Source organism: Cyprinodon variegatus, unplaced genomic scaffold, assembly GCF_000732505.1.
Source record: "Cyprinodon variegatus isolate N-32 unplaced genomic scaffold, C_variegatus-1.0 Scaffold975, whole genome shotgun sequence".
NCBI classification, from domain to species: domain Eukaryota; kingdom Metazoa; phylum Chordata; class Actinopteri; order Cyprinodontiformes; family Cyprinodontidae; genus Cyprinodon; species Cyprinodon variegatus.
Genome location: NW_015151428.1, coordinates 50,741 through 68,354, shown reverse-complemented (window position 1 = coordinate 68,354; position 17,614 = coordinate 50,741). Strand labels below are relative to the sequence as shown.

Genomic DNA, 17,614 nt, shown 5'->3' with positions numbered 1-17,614 from the left:
GAAATCTCTTAATTAACATACATTATGTGTTATATTCATTGTATTTTTAATGTATAGGTAATTATTTATTAGTTTAACCTAAAAGTGTCAACTGTGGTGGTAAAACATGCTCATTTTAGCTGGTTCTTTGTTATATGATTAGAAAAGTCGAGAAGCGGAGAAAGGATAAGAATAAACTTGAGTTCTTGTCTCAATCCTTTTCTTATTAGAGTTTTCATTACAGTACTTTCTGACAAATGACATCAAAAAAGTAATTTTGTAGAAGTTAAATTAGATCATTTATTTGTATCAAATTTGATACAAAGGACATTTCTCTATAATCTTTAAAAGTTTTCTGTTCACTATATGCATCTTATTGTGTAACTCAGGGTTTTTAAGAATAAAAGTGTAACACTGACGATGTAGAAGTCTTAAAAACGCATGTATCAAATACAATACAATTGCCTTCAAAGGGTTAAAGTACATTTTTAAGGATCTGCATGTCATCACTCATAGAAAGTGAAACTGATATATAGATAAAGTGCACCGATTTACATAATTCAAGCCTATATTTCTTATTATTATGAATCGCTTACTAATTAATACAGAAATAAAAGTCTCAGAAAATTTTAAATTTTAATAATTTTTGCGGTTTCACATCCTTTTTTCTTTATTTGTCTTACCTTTATGCCACTCGTGTGCAACACGTTGACTTGTCATGGTACTGAAATGAACTATATAAACAAACTTGGCCTATATCATCTAATGCATTTAAAGCATCTATCTGCAAATCCTACCTGATCCCCTGAATAGTGTCTCAGTCTGGGTCAGTGGGCTATGCACTCAGGGGTAAGAACCAGAGATGATAGAAACTTCTTACCTCTGCTAAATAGAAAAATAAGTACAGCTCAGTGAACTAAAGTCCTTATTTCAGAAAAAAAGTATTATTCATTTTAAAGCATTAAATGCAAACTATGGGATATCATTGTGTTCACGCCATAGTCAATACAGCCTTCTACTGAGACATTTTAAAGCACTTTCCAGCTGCTGACAAACTTTATGGAGGATTATTCATTGATAAAAAAAATAAAGAAATAAAAAAAAAAAAACTAAGGAAAAGGAACTAAACACTGCTTCAATTAACCTGTTTTTACTGTACATAAGTATATATGGGCTGCTGTCAAGAAATGGGATATCAGACCAACAAAGCAGAGCAGTGAATACCGCCAAAGCAACCTGGGCTTCTGTTCAGACTTCAGCAGAGCCACTGACGGAGCGTCTCCTAGCCACGCTCCATCGATGCCATAATTCCTGCTAAAAGAGCCCCAACCAAGCGCTGAGAACATAGATCTGAACATTTCAGAAGCTTCTATCATTGTTTAAAATACAACTTTTATATTTATTTTGAGTTCCAACTTTCTAAGGGACTGAATTTCAGCATTTTCATTAACTGTCTAGCACAACCATCAAGAGAAGAGCAAGGTAAAATAAATCTTCACAGGTTTCTCTTTCTAAAACTGATGACACATGTAAATTAGAGGGACAATGGCAAAGGATGCAGAAGGGTTGCCGGTTTGAAAACCAGCTCTGTCTGCTTCCGTTGTTGCATCCTTGAGCAAAACACTTCCCTTGCATTGCCTAGTGATGGGGGCCAGGCACCGCACAGGTGATGCATGTGTACAACCTCTCTTCTCTTGGTGTGACCCAGGGCAGCAGTGGCTGCCTGGAGCAGTGTGTAAATATGCATCCATGAGTGGATTTATGACCCAATGTTAAAGGAGCTTTATAAGTACAGGTGATATATATATATATATATATATATATATATATATATATATATATATATATATATATTCATTTTATTTGTAGAACGCCAATTCACAGTACATGTAATCTGCAGGCATTTTACAGAGACAATTCAACCAGATCATACAGTCAGATGCACGCTTTAATGATCTCAGATGTAATTCTACTCAAATGTTTGTGGTCCATTGTGCTCCAACCTGAAAAGAAAAGTCTAACATTTTATTTTTGGTGATTTTTTTGTCTTTCAAAGCTTGTTAACCTGCATTTCTTCATGCTGATGTCCTCTAAAGAATGATCAAACTGTTCCTTTGCTGATTGCAAAGATCAAGTCTCTGGGTGATGCAAACCTTCCAAAAGCAGGATGAGAACATCATCATCCTGGGGACCAAGGAAGCGTTTCCGACATTATCCTGCTCTAAGTAATCCTGACAAATCCTAAATATTTCACAACTACTCAAAAGTTTTCATCTTGTTTACCATCTATCTTTTGGGTTTGCCTAAGCTGCATACATCTAAAATTAGTTCTATTTGGATAGATTACAGCAAAGTGTCAAAGTTAAGCAGCAGATTTTGCCATTTCAGATCATGACCAGTAAGCAACTTCAATCTGTATTTAAAGTGACAAAGAGAAAATATTTTTAATGATATTTTTTTCAAACATCACTTTTTTTTTTAACATAAATACTATAAAAAAAAAAATATATATATATATTTTTTTAAATGTTCCTCTAATAGTTGACAAAGAATATGCATTCATAGATGGAGTAGTGGAGTCCAGAATGTGAGCTGCTCCATGTAAAACTCTGCCCAAGGCCAAGCAGTTGGTTTAATTCAGAAAATGTTTGTTAACCTGAGTTCATTGTTTTACACAGAATTAATGTCTTATTCACTACAACTGATAAAATCATGTGACTGTAGATCAGCTTTTCGTTATAAAATCAAAAACAGCTTCAAATCTTTAGAAAATTAAAATGCATCCTGTCTCTAGTGAAAGAATTTGAAGCAGCCTCAATGATCTGTAATTGTTTTACTTGATATACATTTTTTTTTTTTTATGTACCTGTCATTTATTCTAATGTATCTATGTTTTTTATGTAACTTTGCTGCCTCTTGGCCAGGCCTCCCTTGAAAAAGATGTTTTTAATCTCGGTGGGATTTTTTTTCTGGTTAAATAAAGGTTAAAAAAAATGAGCAAAGTGATCTTTTTCGCTTTTTAATTTTTTTAAATTTTGGATCAATGTGATCAACATTTAGAGGGCTAGTAAGCGAAAACAGTAAGGAACATCTTTAGGGGGGGAAGAAAATCTAGAAATTAAGGTTACTTGACCATAACGCTGTAAGATCTGCTATTTTTTTCTTTTATTAAATAATGTTTCCACTAATGAGGGGTGAAAAAATTAATACGTAAGAGACAAATCAAAAATAAAACATAAAAAAAACACCAATTTGCTATTATATGTTTGTTTTTATTGGCATCAGTGGATCAGTCCAAACAGAACCAGACATGAGGATGAGCTGATTTGATCAAAAACCACTCCATGTTTTTGCATAAGACTTTGGCTGCAAAAAACAAACAAACAAATCAGACATAAAATCACTTAAAAAGTGCACAGAGCTGAATTCCATTTACTCTCCTTAAATACTGTAAAAGGTACTTGTAAACAACAATTTCCAGAAAACTGAAAGAAAAAACAATGTTTTTTAGCCATTATATTACTAAATCTTAGCCTTTCCATCTCAGAATGATAACTGAAATAAAACAATTCACAGTCCAACATAATAAACACATAACATGAGCGGGTACCCTTAAAAAAATAGTGCAACAGCAACAAAAATCACCAACTTTGTTAAAACAAAAAAACAATTCTATAAATAAAAATGAAATAAATGAAAGAACATCTGATCTGAAGCACAATTCTGGCATCTTTAGCTGCAAAATATGGAGCCCAGCAGGTATTTCAGGATTATATACGAGTACTGGAACCTATGTTCTTTAATACTGGGAAATTTACAGGACGACTTTTACAAATGAGCTCAAACTATCATTCAAAACACTGACAAACAAAAAAACCAACGATCCTCCTGATCATCTAAAGAAAGCCTGTTTATTTTGGATGAAGACAAAATTTAGAGCCAGATTATTCCCTCTAAATGCATCATGAGCATTCCCTAAACACACTTCATTGAAATATTCTAATACTTTAACACCATACTGTTATAAATGACTAATATGCGTTTTGGGCTCAGACCAGAAGTAAAACTAAAGTTCTGTCTGTCCAACTGAGGTGGGTATTGATGGCTTAGTTTTAACACTGAATGCAATCAGTGCAAACAAACATACAGTCGCATGAAAACCCTTCCAGGCTCCAAAACACGAATAAATAATACAATTTGATGGAACAATGCAACCCAAAGCAACATACCCAAAGCAGCACAATAATTCAGCAATGAACAAAAAAACACTTTAATTTCAACAGTAGCTTGTTTCATTTGAATGAGAAAAAACAAAAAAACATTAATGTTAAGGAAAACAAGCATATCTGCCATTTTGCAGCTTTTCCACCACGACTTCTTCCGCTTGCACCTGGCAGCACACCACAGCACATCCTGTCCCAAACTCATAGGATAGCAGTTTGTTTATCCTGGTAATTCTTCTCATGAATTAAGGCAAATTTTGTCAATAAATCCTTAAATCTGATGTATGATTTTTATTTAAAAAAAAGTTATTTTTAAAACTTCAATTAGCCTTCAGTCCTGCTTAGTGATGATGTTCTGATCCCCATTTAGACCAACTGACTAATGAAACAGTGAAGGAAGTCAGGTTGAAAGACAAAAACATCTAATACCCCTTTCCCACTTGCCGAAAAACCTGTTTAAAGCTGGGAACAATCGGCTTTTAGTGGCAGAGGGAACGGCTCACTGACCCGTGTCAAAAGAGGCGAGCCATGTGAAAAAATTCCTTGAAATGTCTCTGCTCTGATGAGCATACTGATGGAACATTAGACCCGGATCAACCTGCTAATTTATGTGATACCATTGAGCGCAACGTACAAACATCAACACTTGCTGGTCGTGGCTGATCTAAGAAGCCAAATCAAATCTGTTTATATCCAATAAAGATGGCACAGCTCCGGTAAAAGGGATTTGCACAGATATAAGAGTGAAACAATAGAGAACAATTATTACGCCCTGGCTTCTTCACATGTTTCTCTCCATTGTTTACTTCCCTGATGTTTTTCGCACTGGGGAAATCATCAAAGCTTATCCAGCGTGACGGCATCGAACACGCAGCGGCGAGCCAGCGAGGGGTAGGACCCAGTTTTTTTTGTCAATGGGAAGGAAACCAAATGACAATTGTTAGCAGATTGACTCATGTTTGAAAAACCCGCTTTAACCTGCTGATTTCAGTGGGAAAGAGGCTTTAAAGGACAAAATGGCAGAATGCACAGGACCCTGTGATTTTCACATTAGTGAGTTTCAAAGCTGAAATTTTTCTATGGCTCAAACTAAGCAGGAGCGGATAAATCAGTCTGGCAGCATTGTATTTTCAATTCATTGCAAACAAACAAACAAAAAACTATGTAGCAGTGGTATCAGCAGCTAATCGCCTACTAGTAAAAATAAAAACAGTCCAGTAATCCATCTCTGGAATTTGCTGTCAATCTTTAGGATTATTTTTTTCCGGCAGAAAAATTACGTTGTTCCTGCCTTTTTTAATGGAGCTCTGTGGCGTGTTCAAAATAATAGGACAAACAATTACTTTAATATTTTCCAATCACCGTGGTTTTCATTCACTAAAAATAAAACAATCAGGTGATTCAAAATTTCCCGAAATTCGGGTTTAAAACAGCACGGATTAAATAGCTGCAGTGTTTTTGTACAGATGGAAGCATTGGTGGTGGGGGGAGGGGGGGTATTAAAAGGCCATCTAGTTTGCATAGAGATACTAAAAGCTAAAGCTGCTATCAAGTCTGATAGACTATACACGAGTAAAGCACAACAGGAAGTAGAATCAACGGAGAGGAGCGGCAGCAATGAGAGGAGTTCCAGTCAATTATTGCCCTTCTTATCTTCCAGTCAGGACAGTTTGCCAAGTGACTAACTTTTAAAGTTTGATTGCATTTCAACATTGATACGAAGTGAAGAAAATTGTTTTATTTCATTTAAAATGGACGTGATAAATCAGTCAGTAGCTTTTTTGCAATCACAGCAATCATTTGCATTTATTAACATTACGTTTTTTTTTAATAAACATCATAAATAGTAGCTTTTAATAGGAAAATCAAAGCATTGACTCAATGAGTTTGATTATAACTTTTAACAATCATTTTATATACAGTACTGGTTTTGTCCTGATATTTTTTCCAAGTAACTGTACATTTGCAGCTTTTTATGTTTTCAATACAGTGAGCAATAGCTTTTCTGCCTGCCTTCTGTAATCGGTCTTCATGTAAAAACTGGTCATTAATGGGAAGTTTTAACTCGGTCACAAGTCAGAAGAAATTCTTTTAGGGTCGTCTTTGGACACAGTTTTTTGTTTTTGCTTTATTTTCAGATCAATTAGCCTTAACTTCTAAATAGAAGCTTAAAAAACAAGCCCAGAGTTGAAGCTATTAGAAGGAAACTGTACTTTCTACAACACGTCGATACACATCTGCTGTTTATTCAGGCTACGAGAGAGAGGAACACTTTCAGCAGTTAACAGGAAGGCTGAAAATATCACCATAAAATTCCTCCTTTTGTCACGCAACAATTTGTTAAAAATGTTGGAATCGTGAAGTCAAGTTAAGGATCTACATTTACCATGACATAGGCACAGACACGACTGTTTTCATTGTAAAGCTAGCTAAGCTAAACACGCTAATTGAAGGACGCTAATCGAAGAATAAATATTCTGAATGAGTAGTCCAGGTTACCTGAAAAGTGAAGCTCAGAAATTCGCCACAAAATTTGGGGGATTATAGAAAGAGAGAAAAAAAAAAAGAAGAAAATTCTGGATACTTGAGCACAAAAAACCCATTTAGGTTTCTGTAACTAGCGGTGGTGCTAAAGGCTACTTCACTGCTTTTGTGGAATCTTGCACAGCTAAATGAACCCCATTACAAAACGTTAAGTTCCTACACAAGTCAGGATCCATGAAACCTTTATTTTCTTAGTAGAAATTCATAAAAAGAAATCCCAGTGTCTAGTGTGGTTTTTAAACCAGACCCAATTAGAGAAACATGACATTTCTAAACCTTGATGTGAGAGGTTAGATAGAATAGAAATGAATGAGTTAAGCATTAGCTGTGAGCTCCTGTTCATAATTACAGAACAAAAAGAAATTTTGACAGAAAATAAATAAAAAAGTTGACAAAAACAGATCTTTTGATGTGGCAAATCAAAATTAAGTTTAATTTAAACTAGAATGTAAAGTAAAAATCTATCTTTTTCACCCTTTTCAGGACTGCTTCTGACCCGTTTGATGCAGAGTATAAAAAGGAGGAAGATTACTGCCAACCTTTATTATTCCTAAGAGCACCAGAGTATTGCTTTTAAGATAAACACGCAAACATAACTCACCCATTAACAATTTTTTTTACTTATTCAGTATACTTGAGGCTACTGTGTGCAGTGATATTCTTGGTAGGCTTATAGCACTTAAGAGCAGATATACATTAAATATTATTTTCAATCCACAATAGATTAATCATTTTTTACCCAATATTTTGCAATGAATGTATGAAATTGGTTCAAAAAGCATCTGTGTTTTCTCATGTCAGCAAAGCAGCAGGTGTTGTGCTTTGTTCCAGCTTTTCGTATGCTGAGTAATAATTTCAGCTGTAAGAAGTTACAAGCAGCAAAGCTGGTGCAGTTCGACTTTCTGCTCTTATCAGCTTTGATTTGCTGTGTTTATCCTGGATTAGAAGGTAAATGAAAGAGGGATAAGAACATTTAAAGGGGAAGAGGTGACTAAAAAGTAAGTAGGGCTTCGGCCTTTAAAGCCTTATGCAGCAGTTGGTTCTTTTCCCTTCTTTAGAGTATGACGAAGGAGGCTCAGCTCAGGTGGGAGCTCTGCAGCTACATCTGTCCCGTGGTTAAAGCTGAAGCGAGCACCAACCTGCAGATAGACAAACTAGAAACACAGGCACTTTGTCCTGGGTGGCGGCCCCTCGACAGGCCCGTCGGCTCTCCCGGCCTCTCTTAACGAGGTGGACCTCAGGTGTCTTGGTAAGGCATGTGAAAGCAGCCAGGGCTGTCATCGTCAGGCGACCAGAAGGACGACGGCCTCTTGTTGTGGAGCTCTCTGCGGACGCAGCGAGGACAAGGCTGTGCTTTCTGTCGACACTCTGCGTGGAAAACAGCGCCGCAGCCGTCACACCTGTCAGCCAGCAAAAACCGATGTTAATACTCAAACAGCAAATTTCCCTCTTCATAATGTAGCATTAAAAGATATTTGTAGACAAAATACAAAACCCTGGGATTAAATATCAGATCCCTACTACAGGAGGATTTTTCATTAACAGTTTTATTGACTATTTGCACCGAGCTGTTGCTCCGTTCTGCTCACCGGAGTCTACAGGACAGCAGATCCAGCTGTTATCTGCTCACACTTTAACACTCAGCTCAACAGCTGGGTGTGCCTGTGAATGTGTGTGTTCCACACCACGGATCAGCGTCTTCCAGGAATGGCTTCTGTTCAGCTCTTATCTCCCTGCTGTCTGCCTCTCTCTGCCTCTGGATCAGCAGGTTAACAAAGGTCTGCTAAACACCGGTCGGCATTTGGCTCTTTTTTAAATTGACAGAAAAAGATGGATCTGACCCCCCCATGGGAAACTGTATGGCCTAAATCACATATTTTATAAAACACCTGAACTGACCATTTGTTATTTTTTTCTTTTTTATGTCTTAATAAGAGCAGTGGACTTGAGGCTGCCCTGCAAGGCTTTAAACCTGGGTTTGAATGGAGACTAAGCCATTCTTAAGCACATATCAAGGTTCTCATTTCGAGCCTGGATCCATATTTATTTTTGATTATCTTCATGGTGGAGAATCCTGCTTCACAGCAGCAGGTTGAGCCAAACATACTCAAAATGTGCAGGGTCATCTTTGAGCTCACGATTTCACTTTTCTTTCACCAGTTCACCTCAGTTCTTCCAGCAGTCCACTCTTTCTCTGCTGTCTTTTTCTCATCGTCTTCTCCTTCTTTCCCATCGCCCGGCTTGCCACAGGTTTGCCTGCTGTGTCTAAAAGTGCTTAGTAGACGTGACCCAAACTGACAGCAGCTCATTGGCTAATTTATATCACATGCAGCCTTGTCCCAAATGCCCTGGAGGGCTTTACCGTATTAACAGGAGAAGCGGTGCAAGTGAAGTTAGACACTGCTGTCATACAACATGCAGCAGTCTATAAATGTTTTATACCAGGTTGGGTCCGGTTTAGCCAGCAGGTGGGTCTGGATCTGGACCTTGGTCTGCTAATCCATGACCTCTATTCTAGACTGTGTTGAAGAAAATCTCCTCTCCCTCTGATTCAGATGGGGTTACGAACAAAAAGCAGAATGAAAGCTCAAGGAGACACGTCCATATTATAACCTTACCTCAGCATTTTATATATCAAGGATTTTATTATTAATAACCAAAGAAAACAACAAATTTTAATAAATAACATTTTTCAAACATGTACCCGTGAAACAGGAAGTTTATGACACTATTCCAGTAACTGCATACTGATTGAAACTATCTGGGATCTATCAGAACGGCAGGCAGATCATCTTACATATTATCTAAATCTAATCTTAGGTTTAAGAAATATCAATCCGGTTCTTAACGGGCCGCTTCAGGCGAGTTAAGGTTTCTAGAGCTAACGTGAGGGTGTGTACCTTCGTGCGACATTCTCCTGAAAAGGGTAGATGACCTGTCCATTTTGGCAGAGCTCGCAGATGAAGCCCTTCTCCCGACACAGGCTGCAGCTTAACACATGGGAGCTGGCAAACTTGATCACCTTGGACAGGAAGGGAGCCAGTTTCCCATCAATCACCTTTAGAAGGAATAGAGAAGACAAGTGAAGACGATGCTAAGGTGGATATGTACTGCTGATAAAATGTTAGAAGTCACGCTGTGAGGCCTCATAATGATAAATCAACTCACTATATCATCATGACAACAGCCCTGGGCTTTAAGTCAACAAGTTAGGATTGAGAAAATCCTTTGAAGAACAATGGGAGAGAGAACAATGAAGTATGCTTTATGAAAATCTATGATCGCTCTTGTACAATGAGGCAGACAAAACATTCAGATAAGGAGCCTGTGAAAAGGTCTGGAGTAGCAAAACAAAAACCATATCACTAATCAGACCCAAACGATCTGCAGAGCATTTAAATCATACTCCAGGTTCCTCAAGAGAGAAGGTTTAGATTTTATGCTGGAAAAATAAACCAGGCCATCATTCATTCCACCAGAATATTCAGTTGCAACGAATCTCACTAATCTGCCACAGTAAAAGATTTTAACACTAAATTCAGCAAGCTGTATGCAACGGCAGAAAAATTTAGCTAAAAGGGTGGTACCAAAAAAAAAATAAAAAATCAGGTGTTTAGTATGTTTTAAACCAGTTTCTTTTAGAGATACATTTAAGTAATTGTTCTTCACATTGCTGATATGAAATAAAGCTGTTAGGAAAGGTACACTTTTAGAACCAAATAATATTAGACTAATGTTTTGTGTGTATAAAGTAAAAAGGCAAATTTATATTGTGCACAAAGGTAAAAATCAAACGCATGTCTAAAATGTTTTTGTCTGCCTTCTTGAATATTTATACTGATCATCAGAACATGTTCAATAATGGGAGGAGGACAGGCAAAGGTAATTACCAACTGCGATGTGATTTATTTGGGAGCAGACCAAAAATTTCAAACACGGACAGTCAGAAATGACAATAACAGAAATATACTGTATCTATCAAAGAATTATATTTTGGAGCTGTAGGACCATAATTCCCCAACCATCAACGTATACCAAAACACCACAATAAGGAGATTGTACTGGATGGAAATTGTGCCGATTTTCCGCTCAATGTTGCACAACCTATGGGGGAAAAATATATTCCAGTGCTGCGCGGTCCAAACTAGAGATAGGCTGTGATGTTTTATCTGATTTGTCAAAAAAATTCTCTTTTTGTTTGTTTAAAGTGAGACATGTGTAATATTTGTTATCGTTGGGTCATTTTTATCATGTAAATGGAGAAGCAAAAAGCAATATTGATTTGGACCAAAATATCAGACGCACATCTGGGGATTGTTTAGACCAGGGGTGGGCAATTCCAGTGTCTGAGGGCCTGTATACTGCAACTTTTAGATGTTCCTCTGGTTCAACAGACCTGAATCAAGTAATGAGATGATAGAGAGGACTCTGGAGGAACTGACTGCATACTGCGGTGATAACTCAGCCATTTGATTTAGGTGTGTTGGACCATGGATGAATCTAAATGTTGCAGGATACCGGCCCTCAGGAACTGGAATTGCCCACCCATTGTTAAGACCAAATTAACAAAATCGGTATCGCCATCGACTTATATAAGTCAATCTCTATTGCAGACAAACTTTATACAATCAAACGAAGACAGAAAAACACAACAACTACACTTCATTATTGTAGCTTGTTCATAAATAAAAGTGAAATTAGCAGCCACCAGAGCAAACAAACCATCAGGGATCCTATAACTTTAAGCAACATAAGAGGGGATTGATTTTTTATCTTCTAACATCATTATTTTGATCTCTTAAACTCTTTTGTTGTTTTGAAGTACTTTTAAATTCTTATCCTGGAAATGCATTTTACATTTTCTTTTAATATTTATCATGAATATTATTATTTTTACTATAAGTATGATTTCCTACATCACTATGGATTTGAAATACTTGAATGGCCAAAATGCTCCCCCAATCCTAATTTAAATAGGGCAGTCCATCAACGCTTTTGCACCCGGTATCGTTTCGGGGGTGATGTTGTAGATCAACCACAACATACCTATTAATTGCACGCACAAGTTTTTGTTTGCATAAGCACTGAGGTGCTCCTTTTCAAGGATATTTTTAGATAAGGGCTTTAAACAGAGAGGAAGAGCAGAAAAAGGAGATGACACTTTACAGAACGACCATCTAATTTTTGGAAACACAACAACTTCCTTTAAGGAGGAGGTAAAAGTGGGCTAGCAGTAGGGGGGAGGATTTGTATTGTTGCTTATCTTCTATGGTTGACTGAACACAGAACATAAATACTCTACGTGTTTCCAAACCTTCATCATGTCAGGTTAGAAAGGCAGATAAATTCATGAGCATAATAAAATCTGCGCATGTTCAACAGAGAAGGAGAAAGTAGCAGAAAAACAGCAGAAAAAGTAGGTGAGAGTGTTGGAGGTATAATAAACAAGAGGTCTTGAGAGAGAAGCGAGAGCCTGTATTCAGATACAAGTGGTTCCACCTGGCAGAGCTCTGGACCTCCCAATTATAACCTCCTTCATGCTGTTTTTCAGGCGATGAGAGGACAAGAGAAGGACTCGAGGTAGGTAGTGGAGGAAGAAACCACACACGCACACAGATGAAACATAAAGCACTAAGATATACTCCTCCTGTTTTGCTCTTAATCAGATAAAGCAGGACAAAGAACTAAAATGAGATCCTTCATGAGCAAACCTAACTGATATGTTCACATACAGACACTAATATGTAAACAGGTGAAACACATTTTGGTAATTTCTTAAATAGAAATGTAATTGAAGCACTTTTGCAGAAATTGTACCTTTGTTTTTTAAAGTCTCTTGGAACTTGACATTAGACTATACAGATTCTCCTGGGGTATAAATAGGATGCAATAACAGACTTTTTTAAGATTGGAAAAAAGAACGTACTATTCAAGGTAGCCTCATACGCATTCAGGAATCAGTATAGTAACTTGCGTCAAGGCTGGAAGTAAGCCAGATGAAACTGACATACTGAGGGAGGCAGAAGGAAACATGCGTCCCCCTGCACCCAAACCAAACCAAGCCAAAGTAAAGCAGGCCCGCTCAGTCCGGTCCAGCCCAGTCCACATGACAAATGGCTCCGCTGATGGAGGCTGACAGGCTCGGTAATTAAGGCCTCCTATAATTGGACTGGGCAGAGTCAAGCGAAATGCAGCAGCACTCTAGTGACTTGCTCTCTGATTGGAGGGGGACAAAGGGACACAAAGGTGGCTGGCCTGATGGAGAGTGACTAAACTAAACATGTGGAAAAGCGAAAAGGTGATAAACAGAAAACAAGCCAATCAGATCCAGCTTGCTTCATATTGATACACTCAGTTCATAAAGCCATTACCAGCCTGGTTTATCCCAATGGCCAAAACTGGCTTTCACTTCTCTTGATTGCTCAAATATCAACTACTCCAGCTGCAGTAAATAATAACTGACCGTTTTATTAGCTTCATTACAGTGAAGCTGGCCGGTTCGATCACAGCGGGATAGTAACTCAGACTATGAAGTTTAATATGAACATATCAAAAAATGTAACTAGTTCTGAGCCAACAGTAGAGCTGCCAGGGCTCAGGTTGTGATTTAAAGTTAACTACTACAGACTGTGGAGTCCCATATTTGTCATCACCATGTTATCATTTGAAAAATCTCAGATAGAGCCATCATATACCGATATGTGATCTCCAATTCTTGTAAAACTTTAATCTGCAGATGCAGACTTCAGTAGAAGCGTATCTCTCTTAAAGAAAAATTATCAAGGTCGCTAAAAGAAGATTGATTGTAAATTAAAATATAAAAGGTCTAACAGAATTCTCCCTTTTACCTTGCTGTTATCTGATGAAAGTCCTACTCTCTTCTGCTGAAGGACTGTGAGACATTGAAATGTCAGAAAAAGAAATGTTTTCTTTGTTTCTTATAGATGTTTTCTGTTTTTTAGCACCTGTGTCTGTGGGATTTTTCTGACTAACACATTTCTTTTTTTTCTATTAAAGTTTTCTTTAAAAAAACAAACAAAAACAAAATCACTTACTGATACTGAAAATAACATAACTGTTAACAACTTAAAAGGCCTAGCATGCAGTCTGAACATCCATATGCCAACTTCATTTAGCTTTCTTATTCATCAATCAGACTGACACTGAAATCTCTAGAAAACTACACCGGACTCTAACTTGTCACACAGTGTGAGCTTCGTATCAGAAAACCAACTTGTTACCTTGTAGTTGAAGATGCCACACTTGACTACTTCTCCGTCAGCATGCCTGTGTCAGACAGTTCTGACTATAATGTCCGTCTTATGATTAATTCAAACCAGGTTTTAGTTGGATTCTGAAGCAGATGGTTAAGGAACTCAAATAGAAAAGAAATGACTATAATCTGACTTATGCTGTGGCAGCAATAATCAGACAGCATTATTTTTTATGACAAATTCAGGCCCTGCTTGAAATTTCATGCAGGTTGTTCCTGAATGAGTTAAATAGAATCTGTATTAGTTTGTCTTTCTAAACAACCAGATTCAAGCTTAAAATCATAGATTTAATCCAACCTGGCAGAAAGCTGCGCAGAGAAAACCTGGCTTTACCTTTCTAAGGAACTAAACAAGGAAATTAAATTAAGTGGTTGATTGTGATTAGGTTTTAGTTCAGACAGTCTCTGAGTAGTTTGGGTTTTCAAACATTAATGAGGTCTGGATAACACCGTCTGTTCATGTCAACCGCGTTTTCTTCAGAGTAAAAAAAAAAAAAAGATATTCAGATATTTGACGATGGGATTGTATTTCTCCAGATCAGACAACACAAGCTCTGGAGTGAGGTGTCATAAGTCATGTTGAGTCTGAATGGCATCTAACGTAAACGCCATTACACCCTCTGTTACATGTTAAGCTAAACATCCAGTTAGATATCCTGGTTCTGCAGGAGGAAGATGGACATGGGATTTTTCTCAGAAAGCTGTGGACAAATAGATTTACTGACCACTTTGTCCCTTCGTCTTTTTGTACTTTTGCTCCTTTTGTTGGGGGGTGGGGGGGTGTTATATTACCTCAGTGAATTTTTTTTTTACAGTTGAAATGTGGATTTCTGTTTGAAAATTTGAAAACGATGAAACTAAATGGAAATATGTAGATTAAAGTCTTTACAGAATAATGTAGATTAAATTGTATGTGAGAAATAATACATTTAGGAACCTTATGGACATCTGACCTTCGAACTTATGTCTGCCTTCATCGTGATCTCCAGGTCAAGGACAGACATGGGGTTGGTAAATTGCATGATGCAAAAAACAAATACGTTACTGCATGGATTACCAAGATAATGCAAAGGAAGCAATTAAGGAGTGAATCAGGTTGATTATCTGATGGGAAATACAAGAAATTTGCTTTTTCTGAAAACCCCCACAGAGGGAGGCGTTCCTATTGTGCCACCGACATCAAATTGTAGAGGTGTTATTTTTTTTAGAAACTGCTACAGAGAAACACTAACATATACATAGCTGAAAGACCCCTGTTCTAACCTTTTGCAGATATGTCACACTTTGATCAAGGCTGGTGCACAAGGCCTCCATCGTGTCCTATGACTGAACCGAAATTATTTGAATATTATCCCTACAGTTTTTATGAAAGTACAGCTGGGGATCAATTGCATTTGCAATATAATTATAATATAGTTTAGAACAATGCATTTTCCAAATCACAGAAGCACACAAGTTTAATCACAATACATTTAACAAGAGTAAGACAAAAAAAATTCTCCTTTCAGCCATTTAGGTAGCAGTAATACAATTAAAGTGGAAATGCCATCGGACAGAAGGGAAGACAGAGCTGCAGCTAGCACCCATATTAATGCTTTGTAGTAGAAGTAAGAACTTGTTTGTGCAAGTTTAACAACAAAGTCCTGCAACACTGGACTCTGGACAAGCAGCCTTTCAAGGTCATGAAAAAACTGAAACCCCAGAGTAAAACATCAACACGCTTATGCTTAGTTAAAAGAATTATAGCAATAGAAATCTCAAAATATATTTTAATTTTTTGCTAAATTGCTCAGCCCTACGTGAAACCTCATCTTAAATCAATAAGTCTTACTATTTTTAATCATTGCGAATGGGCACATTCATGGACGACTACAACCTTTGGTGTGTTGTTCATGCCCTTGAAACTATAGATACTTTAATGGCCAATACAGCAGTTACTAACTTTAAGTTTTCTAGAGATGTTCCTTCAAATAAAAAACATAATAGCAGCTGGAATAAAACAAAAGCTATTAATGTCCATGTTCAGACAGACAGAGAGCGTTGCATTAACTGAATTAACCGGATTTGACTACTAAAATCTCTGGAGCTTGATTCATATATTTGACCTTTTCCCCCTTTCTAAAAAAAACTCTTAAACACTCAATCTCAGCTCTTCTACTTCAGACTCCTCCTCCTCCAGTTCAAACTCTTTCTCTGCTGCATGCAGAGTCTTGTGCTCCAAAACCTCCTAATCCTCCATTACTGCTGTTTAACAGCCGTTAGCGTGGCCTCCTCCCTCCCTCCCTCACACACACACACACACACACACACACACTGCAGCTCCATTGACAAAAACCGGACGGCCAGCTGGGATAACGAGGCTGGGAAGAACCAGGGTGAACTATGTTTAGATAACACGCTCTCCTCCATTAAAGGGAAAATACACAAAACATGATGAATGTTGCCGTGTGTAATGTGGAGTCTGTCCCTCTGTTTAACCTGGGAGTTTCTAAAAATCTGTCAACCTTTTCTTAAAAGACAATTGCTTTGCAGCATCAGGTTATTACAACATGCAAACTGATTTTATTTACTATAGAAAAAAATCCTACTGCTGTCAAAATAAATCCATAGATATGTCATTTAATAACAATATAGAAAAGGCCCCTCAGCCTCCAGTTGGACATTTTTAAGTGCTTTAAGTGCATTCAACCTTTTAACTATTCTTCTCAATATGTAGTAACAAAATTAAAAACAATTAATCTACCTACTCATGTAGAATCCGCTTTACAAACATACCATTTCTGATTTCCTCAGCAAGTAAGAGCAAAAATAAACACTTTCCTTCAAGTGGAAAACCCTCTAAAGGTAAAGACTAATAGCATTACAGAGAGAAACTTATTTTGGGCCATAGTTACAAAAGGAACGTTATGTTTAAAAACAACACTGGATCACTGGAGGAGAACTCAAGACTCACTGTGAGACACGGCAGTGGAAGTATCATGATCTGGGCCTACCTTTCTTAAGATGGAACTTTTTTGCATCTGGAGTTTTTCCAGATGCATTTTGAACTCAGAATCTTTTTGTAGGTGCTAAAAAGCTAATGTTTAAAGGAGAGATTTTAGTTTTCAGCATCACAGAGTTTCCAAGATTTCATCCAAATCAGATCAGATCAGACAGAAACCAGAGCAAACTAAAACTCCTATTGCTACTGAAGCGGTTTAACGCCGTCAAAACAGGCAAATTCATACCTTAGGTGTGTGGGATGTCGCTGACCTGATTAATGATTTATGACTGAGCTCAACTAACTTGGAGAGAGGCTCGTCTTTGGGGTTTAGGGTGGAAATTTTTGTCAAACAGACTGCAGACTCCTCCGATCGATTGAAATCAAGGAAGCTGGGCTCGGAGTGCTTCTAGGGAGTGAGAGGATGTTCTTCAGTAAGGAATCAGGTAGAACATTTAGAAGAAGTTCTGCGCCCCTCAGGAAAAAAAAGGTTAATAAAAAGCCTTTATTGGTACATGGCTGATGTGCTAAAAACATGACAGTGCATCTTGGCCAGAAGCATCTTCGTCAGGGCAATGGCACATTAGCAATTTACCAATTTCCCTTTATTTCTTA

The 17,614-nt window shown here is 37.4% G+C and overlaps 1 protein-coding gene across 1 annotated transcript in view; it reads right to left on the bottom strand.

Moving 5' to 3' along the window:
- Positions 1–3,240: 3,240 nt before the first annotated feature.
- Positions 3,241–17,614, bottom strand: part of plekhm3 (pleckstrin homology domain containing M3) — a 49,235-nt gene continuing 34,861 nt past the window's right edge. Inside the window, exons 7-8 of the mRNA XM_015398967.1 lie at positions 9,647–9,804; positions 3,241–8,146 (exon numbers count right to left, since the gene is read on the bottom strand). Coding sequence (XP_015254453.1) covers positions 7,984–8,146; positions 9,647–9,804 — 321 coding nt within the window. The 3' untranslated portion in view covers positions 3,241–7,983. The remainder of the gene's footprint in view (positions 8,147–9,646; positions 9,805–17,614) is intronic.